Here is a 9,220-nt window from a genome sequence, read left to right as displayed (position 1 = left end):
ACAAAACACAATGAACAGGTTTTACTTTATAAACATTGGTGTAGCTCTGGTTGGATGGAAATCATGACCCACTGATATTAACCCATAGAACCCCCCCCCCCCCCCCCCTCTGGACTTACCATGGAGAAACAGCGAATGAACTGCTCAGAAAACAAACCCAAATGAATAAAGCAACAAGTAACCCTTCCAGCTTATACGTCCCCTTAGATGATTGAAAAAGATTGTAAGAAAACATGTTAAACATGCACTTTTTATCATTATATACAGTAACATGTACAGTGTAGACAATCTAGAGCAGGGATGGGCAACTGGCAGATCAAACCCAAAACAATTTATTGAAATAAATAAATAGGAACTAATTCGGGGGAATTGACTGTTGAGTTAGGTTGTGCATCAGCAGTTTTTATCTCATGTCAGTCACTGAAACTCACTCAATTAGCTACACATTTTTAGATTAGTAAATGAGTCTAGCCAGCAATCTAAATGTAGTAATCATGGCCCCCCATCTTTTTTTTTTTTTTTAGGTCACTCTCACTCAGATATATTAACATGGCATAAGTCAGAACACAATCTGTAGAATTGCAGGAAATTAGCTGAAACACTGCTAATATTTGTCTCCACCCCATGGCTAAATTAGTAAAATTGCATAAAATGTGTTATAAAATGGCAAAATCTTTTCTACGCCCCATGGCTAAATGTGTAGAATTGCAGGAAAGTAACTCTAAAACAAACAAATTCTCTCCATTGTTAAGAGTGGGGGACGCTAAAATGTTTTGCTCGCAGGGTGGGGGGGGGCCCCCCAACAAAATGTAGCTTAGGGTGAAAAACACTAAAGCCGGCTCTGACTGCATGTGTGGGTATGGATGTGGGTGCGCACACTGTGGCCACTCATGATGAGTTCAAATGTTTTGTGGCCCCCATCCCCATCAAAGTTGCCCACCCCTGATCTAGAGGGTTGTGGTAAAGAGAAGGGGTGGGAGAGGACTTGGGATGTTTTTGATGGGACAGTGTGAGGGCAGAGGTCAGAGATATAGGACTGAGGTGGCACTGAGATATAGTCCCTTTGGTGTCTGGAGCAGTGGTAGGGGTGGGTGAACAATCAGCTGGGATGAATCAGAGGTCTGGGTACATTGCGCTGCGGCCCTCCGGGACTGGAACTACCCACCCGGGGTGTGGGGCTGAGGCCAGACCAAAACAGGCAGAGGAGGCTATGGGTGAGCTGTGAGGTGTAGAGGACAGCTGTCAGTACAGTCAGTAGCGCTGCCAGTCTCAGCAGACCTCTTCCTCAGCTCCCTGCCAGTGCCTGTTGGTTTGTGGTGGGCTGCTGGCGAGTGCTTGCCATGCTCCGGCTGGTGCCTGCTGCTCGCCAGGCCCTTGGTGTCCTGGGGTTGGAAGTTTTCTCCATGGTGGCGCAGCTTCGGGTTCTGGTTTCTCTCTGACTCCACCTGCAGGTAGGCCCTCACCTTGTGGTGGCGGGCGTTGCTGTCGGTGTCGCTGAAGTCGATCACGCGGCACTCGTATGTGCCCTCGTCAGACGGCTTCACGCTGGACAGACGAAGCTTGTGGGAGATGTTGCTCCCGGCAACCTTCACCACCTGCAAAACAGACCAACAAAATGATATTTCAACATCCAAGAGTTAAATTATAGATTTTGGTCCATGACTGTATACCCTATCTATTACAAACAAAAATTAGAAATCCTCACATCATGATATCTCAACCCTAATTTGTCCTCCAGCTGAATTTCTCATTCAGATCTGAAAATACTCCGTGTCTGTATCTGTTGTTATTCAATTTGCTCCAAAAAACAATAAACTTCCTTGTGCACCATCACCCCCTTCTCTGTCCCTGCATCCTCTGTGTGTGTGTGTGGATGAGCCAGGCTGACTGGTCCAGATGAGGCTGGCAGACAGCTCTGTAATGAAATGCTGGCTGCGTCACCACAGATGCACCACAGTGCAACACTTACAGAGCAGCTGCCCCCGCCTCCCCAAGCCCTGTACTGCTGGCAGCCCCACCGAGCCCAGTCGAGTCCAGCCACCCAGCCCCTGCGCTCAATAAAGCTGTCTGGCAACCAAACAGATTGAGTGGGCATGTGAGGAGGCATGTACACACACACTCAGAACAATGTCCTATTATAGGCGCCAGTCCCTTTGTTTCCATGTTGCAGACAGCTGTTCCATTTGCTCCCTTGAACAAATGAGGAGATGCTGTGCCCTGCATGCTGTACATACAGAACATGCCTTTACTGGGTAAGGATGTAATAGTTCAGTGGCTTATAAAACGCTGTGAAAAATATATTTTATGGTGTCAGATCTTAGATAACAAAGTGATCACATGCTGTTGGAATGTCATTGGTTGTGACGCACCAAGATATAAATCCAGTTGTCTTTATTAGCTTCCTCCCACTCAGGTAGTGTACCCAAGGCTGATGATTTGTCTGTGGCTGTCTATATATTATCAGTCCAGAGTCCTCTAGGCTTACAGAGAAAATCACACAATCACATTCAACCTTAAGACCAATAAAACAGACCAAAATACTATTTTAGGACTATAGTTAATACAGTGCCTTGCAAAAGTATTCATCCCCCTTGGTGTTTTTCCTATTTTTATTTGGATTTCATGTAATGGACATACACAAAATAGTCCAAATTGGTGAAGTGAAATTTAAAACATAACTTGTTTAAAAAAAAACAACTTTGCTATGAAGCCCATAAATAAGTTCTGGTGCAACCAATTACCTTCAGAAGTCACATAATTAGTTAAATAAAGTCCACCTGTATGCAATCTAAGTGTCACAGATCTCAGTATATATACACCTGTTCCGAAAGGCCCCAGAGTCTGCAACACCACTAAGCAAGGGGCACCACCAAGCAAGCCGCACCATGAAGACCAAGGAGCTCTCCAAACAGGTCAGGGACAAAGTTGTGGAGTACAGATCAGGGTTGGGTTATAAAAAAATATCCAAAACTTTGAACATCCCACGGAGCACAATAAAATCCATTATTAAAAAATGGAAAGAATATGGCACCACAACAAACCTGCCAAGAGAGGGCCACCCACCAAAACTCATGGACCAGGCAAGGAGGGCATTAATCAGAGAGGCAACAGAGACCAAAGATAACCCTGAAGGAGCTGCAAAGCTCCACAACGGAGATTGGAGTATCTGTCTATAGGACCACTTTAAGCTGCACACTCCACAGAGCTCGGCTTTACGGAAGAGTGGCCAGAAAAAAGCCATTGCTTAAAGAAAAAAATAAGCAAACACGTTTGGTGTTCGCCAAAAGGCATGTGGGAGACTCCCCAAACATATGGAAGAAGGTACTCTGGTCAGATTAGACAAACATTTAGCTTTTTGGCCATCAAGAAAAACGCTATGTCTGGAGCAAACCTAACACCTCTCATCACCCCGAGAACACCATCCCCACAGTGAAACATGGTGGTGGCAGCATCATGCTGTGGGGATGTTTTTCATCAGCAGGGACTGGGAAACTGGTCAGAATTGAAGGAATGATGGATGGCAGGGAAATTATTGAGGGAAACCTGTTTCAGTCTTCCAGAGATTTGAGACTGGGACGGAGATGCACCTTCCAGCAGGACAATGACCCTAAGCATACTGCTAAAACAACACTTGAGTGGTTTAAGGGGAAACATTTAAATGTCTTGGAATGGCCTAGTCAAAGCCCAGACCTCAATCCAATTGAGAATCTGTGGTATGACTTAAAGATTTCTGTACACCAGGGGAACCCATCCAACTTGAGCTGGAGCAGTTTTGCCTTGAAGAATGGGCAAAAATCCCAGTGGCTAGATGTACCAAGCTTATAGAGACATACCCCAAGATACTTGCAGCTGTAATTGCTGCAAAAGGTGGCTCTACAAAGTATTGACATTGGGGGGGGGGGGGGGGGGGGGGGTGAATAGTAATGCACGCTCAAGTTTTCAGTTTTTTTGTCTTATTTCTTGTTTGTTTCGACAACAAAAAATATCGATTTTAATTCCAGGTTGTAAGGCAACAAAATAGGAAAAATGCCAAGGGGGTGAATAATTTCGCAAACCACTTTAGGCCTGCATGGTTTAGTATAATCTCAGCATCAATAGAATATGAAAATACTTAAACTCTAAGGCCATATACAGGGTGCCGGAAAGCTGATTGGTGTTTTCAGTCTGGTTGATGCCATTAGCTATACTTGTGGGGAAACATGAAAGGCTGGTATGCATCCATGTCTGCTGGAACCGATGACATCGTTTTACCAGCTGAGCGATGGTCCAGTGGCATCCTCCTCCACACCACAGCTGGTGGTTTCATTATGGTTAGTCAGCAGCAGCTAGCCAGCCAATAGGGAAATGAACCAGGGAGGAAACATCAGATCAGAGATAGGCTTAATCTTTTCCTGGAGACGATGGAGTAGAGGGAGAACCTGGTTTATACTCCTCCACACACAGCAAGATGAATAGCTGCTGTTCGAGCACAGAACTAGCTGTTAACAAATCATTACCCTCAGTCAGCCTAGTGGTAACAAGGAACTACACCACGCCAGATGAGCTATCAAAAGTTCCGTTGACTCCCTAATCATTCTTCAGCAGGGAGCACCCAGTCTCTTTTTTAAAATTAAGACAGCAGATCGCACTTGTAAAGACAGCAGTTGTAAAGACAGTGTTGTAAAGACAGCAGTTGTAAAGACAGCAGTTGTAAAGACAGCAGTTGTAAAGACAGTGTTGTAAAGACAGTGTTGTAAAGACAGTGTTGTAAAGACAGCAGTTGTAAAGACAGTGTTGTAAAGACAGCAGTTGTAAAGACAGCAGTTGTAAAGACAGGAGTTGTAAAGACAGTGTTGTAAAGACAGCAGTTGTAAAGACAGCAGTTGTAAAGACAGTGTTGTAAAGACAGCAGTTGTAAAGTTTGGCGCATTCATGCTTTACTGAGAGAAGAAAAGAAGACCTTGCACCATCGTACTGTACTGTAGCCTTGTTTTCCTATAGATCTGAAACACACAACTGTAGCAGAAGCAAGTGTACTGACAATCAATCCACACATGTCTTGTTAACAAACTATAGTTTTGGCATGTCAGTTAGGACATCTACTTTGTGCATGACACAAGTCATTTTTCCAACAATTGTTTACAGACAGATTATTTCACTTATAATTCACTGTATCACAATTCCAGTGGGTCAGAAGTTTACATACACTAAGTTGACTGTGCATTTAAACAGCTTGAAAAATTCTAGAAAATGATGTTATGGCTTTAGAAGCTTCTGATAGGCTAATTTACATCATTTGAATCAATTGGAGGTGTACCTGTGGATGTATTTCAAGGCCTACCTTCAAACTCAGTGCCTCTTTGCTTGACATCATGGGAAAATCAAAAGAAATCAGCCAAGACCTCAGAAAAAAATGGTATACCTCCACAAGTCTGGTTCATCCTTGGGAGCAATTTCCAAACGCCTGAAGGTATTACGTTCATCTGTACAAACAATAGTACGCAAGTATAAACACCATGGGACCACACAGCCGTCATACCGCTCAGGAAGGAGACGCCTTCTGTCTCCTAGGGATGAATGTACTTTGGTGCGAAAAGTGCAAATCAATCCCAGAACAACAGCAAAGGACTTTGTGAAGATGCTGGAGGAAACAGGTACAAAAGTATCTATATCCACAGTAAATCGAGTCCTATATCGACATAACCTGAAAGGTGCTCAGCAAGGAAGAAGCCACTGCTCCAAAACCGCCATAAAAAAGCCAGACTACAGTTTGCAACTGCAGATGGGGACAAAGATCGTACTTTTTGGAGAAATGTCCTCTCGTCTGATGAAACAAAAATAGAACTGTTTGGCCATAATGACCATCGTTATTTTTGGAGGAAAAAGGGGGAAACTTGCAAGCTGAAGAACACCATCCCAACCGTGAAGCACGGGGGTGGCAGCATCATGTTGTGGGGGTGCTTTGCTGCAGGAGGGACTGGTGTACCTCACAAAAGAGATGGCATCATGAGGGAGGAGAATTCTGTGGATATATTGAAGCAACATCTCAAGACATCAGTCAGGAAGTTAAAGCTTGGTCGCAAATGGGTCTTCCAAATGGACAATGACCCCAAGCATACTTCCAAAGTTGTGGCAAAATGGCTTAAGGACAACAAAATCAAGGTATTGGAGTGGCCATCACGAAGCCCATACCTCAATCCTATAGAAAATGTGTGGGCAGAACTGGAAAAGTGTGTGCGAGCAAGGAGGCCTACAAACCTGACTCAGTTACACCAGCTCTGTCAGGAGGAATGGGCCAAAATTCACCCAACTTATTGTGGGAAGCTTGTGGAAGGCTACCCGAAATGTTTGACCCAAGTTAAACAATTTAAAGGCAATGCAACCAAATACGAATTGAGTGTATGTAAACTTCTGACCCACTGAGAATGTGATGAAAGAAATACAATCTGAAATAAATCATTCTCTCTACTATTATTCTGACATTTCACATTCTTAAAATAAAGTGGTGATCCTAACTGACCTAAAACAGGGAATATTTACTAGGATTAAATGTCAGGAATTGTGAAAAATAGAGTTTAAATGTATTTGGCTAAGGTGTATGTAAACTTCCGACTTCAACTGTATATATATATATTTTTTTTTAAATACATATATATATGTAAATACACATATATATATATATATTTGTTTTTCCCCTAACCCTACCACTTATTGTATAACTTTTGTAATGAGGCCTCTATTGGACACTAAATGACCAACAAGACAAACAAAGGCGTAAAATAGACGCCAGACAGGTAGGAGATATAACATATAATGCAGTAAAGACTCACACTTATTTTGGTAGCATCCTTTGACATCTCATCCTGGGGTACAACCTGTAGGAAAATATTTCAAAGAATGAGAAACATTAGACTTACTTTTATAACATTTTCTCCATTGCGTAAAAATGCCTCACATCAATGAGTCCACTTCCAGGTAATTTGATCAGAGCAGAACATAGATAATGGGCCTAATAATGCCTACTTTACAGGTAATTGCATCAAAAAGGTACAGCTGGACTCAAAATTACATAAACCCAGTGTTCCACTGTGCATAGTCTGCATACTGTATGCGGAGAATCACCACTCTATTCAGAGCAATAGATCTAGAAGATGAACCTGTGTTAACCCCCAAGGTACTCATCTCCACATTCTTAGTATAACTCACATTTATAATATGAATTCGAAACCAAAAAAAGTATGCAATACATTTCAACTTGAGAGGAACCAATATATTATACTGTAGACATGGTTCATCCAGGAAAAGAGTGTAGGCCTGACTACATTACAACACAGCCGGTACACTATTCTAGGCCAGTAGCACCACCTGGCCCACGCTCCAGCAAGGGAGGCATGGTGTAGCACAGCCAGTCCTCCAGGGGCACGTCATGAATAATGAATCTGAGTGAGGTGAGAGGAAGTTTCTTTACATTTCTTCCTTTTCCAATTAAAAAGTGTCGAAAGACAGCAGGAGGCCTGGAAAACTTTACGTCTTTATGGAAAACCTGCTCTGCTTTGCCCAGCTCAGGTAGTCCTCCTGATGAAATATTTCCTCAGCCTCCTCTTCTGTTCTTGTGCCTCCGGGGCACCTGGGGAACCTGCTGCTATTTCTGCCTACTGCAGTGATTCATGTGTGGTTTGTTACCTGCTGCTCACCTCACTCAGTTTAGCTCTGTGTACTTTATTAATTGGTCCTGATTCTGACCTGTATAGCTGTGCACGATGGCACACTAAAGATTGGGACTGAGTAAAGGAGTTTGTGTGCATATTTGTGTGCACTACTTACTGCTATTTGCTATTTACATTGTGATTTGCAATGAGGGAGAATAGGAAGACTGTTCCACAACTATCCATGCTCTGCCGCATCCCTGTGATCACTGATCACAGAACACCTCCTCAGCAACATTCTCTAAGCAGTGACAGAGAACGAGCAGTCTCTTAATGTGTTGAAAATCCCAAATTGTATGCATTGTCAACTTACACACAGCTCCGACACACACACTTACCCCACCAGACATGCCACCAGGGGTCATTTCACAGTCCCCAAATCCAGAACAAAATCAAGAAAGCGTACAGTATTATATAGAGACATTATTGCATTGAACTCCATTCCATCTCATGTTGCTAAAAAAAAACAGCAAATCTGGTTTCAAAAAACAGAAAAAGCAACACCTCACGTCACAACGCCTCTCCCCTATTTGACCTAGATAGTTTGTGTGTATGTATTGATATGTAGGCTACGTGTGCCTTTAAAAAAAAGTTGATTTATTTCCATCCTTGAACTGTTCTTGTCTATTAATGTTCTATATTATGTCTTGTTTCATGTTTTGTGTGGACCCCAGGAAGAGTAGCTGCTGCTTTTGCAACAGCTAATGGGGATCCTAATAAAATACCAAATAGCATTCTAGCTACCTGATTGGTGGTCCAGGGCTGTTTCTCTGTCCAGTCTCTATGGTTTCTGATGTACCACCACTGGATCTCCAGGGAGTAGGAGGGGCCTGCCCCCCGGAAAGAGCACGCCATCTCCACGTCCTGACCACTCTGTGCTGTGATGTCATGGGGAACTTCTGTGAACACAGCTGTATGGAGAAAAAGCAGTTGGCTATGAAAAAGATAACCCAGTCCTCTCTGAAGACAATATCATCGCTGTTTTGCTCTTTGATTTACAGTGATAATACACTGTGATTGTAATAGTCTCAAATAGAATGTTGAGTTAACCCTAGTAATAGTGTGCATAAAGAAATTGTCTTTCCGTGCTATAGGCCTTTTGCAAATACAACACTCTTTTAGGAACACAATCCATAAAGACTTGTGTTTCTAAGCAACTATGAGGCATTTAAATCATAAATCCTCAATTACTAGATAAAACATTTCTATTTTGATGAATCTCATTGTGCTCACCTGGCTTGCTATTTAGTTAGTTATTATTCAATGTTTGTAATAAAAAGTGTTGTTATTAATATTACCACTCTGCATGTAAACTAAAGAAGGCATTACTGCCAAAACAGCTCCCTTGTTTCTATTAAAGAAGCAATACTATTGTTTTTGTTTTTCAGTTAAGATATAGCTTTGAACTATAACAGACAGCTTTGGTATAGTTTCAAAAGTAGTTCTGATACGCAATGTCATAACTGATTAGTTCAGCCTTGCTGAAGGGCTGGCAAACTAAAGAGGACTTGGGTGTATCTCTCTCCAGCATAAAA

The 9,220-nt window shown here is 42.6% G+C and overlaps 1 protein-coding gene across 1 annotated transcript; it reads right to left on the bottom strand.

Moving 5' to 3' along the window:
• Nucleotides 1-1,208: 1,208 nt before the first annotated feature.
• On the bottom strand, nucleotides 1,209-8,588 carry LOC120059628 (V-set and transmembrane domain-containing protein 2-like protein). Its single transcript, XM_039008753.1, has 3 exons — nucleotides 8,430-8,588; nucleotides 6,810-6,854; nucleotides 1,209-1,595 (listed from the first exon to the last, which is right to left on the bottom strand). Exons 1-3 carry the CDS (start codon nucleotides 8,538-8,540, stop codon nucleotides 1,209-1,211), a joined length of 543 nt encoding a protein of 180 aa, XP_038864681.1. The 5' UTR covers nucleotides 8,541-8,588.
• Nucleotides 8,589-9,220: the final 632 nt, after the last annotated feature.

This window comes from Salvelinus namaycush, chromosome 14, assembly GCF_016432855.1.
Source record: "Salvelinus namaycush isolate Seneca chromosome 14, SaNama_1.0, whole genome shotgun sequence".
Lineage (NCBI taxonomy): Eukaryota > Metazoa > Chordata > Actinopteri > Salmoniformes > Salmonidae > Salvelinus > Salvelinus namaycush.
This window is presented reverse-complemented; position numbering and strand designations above follow the sequence as displayed.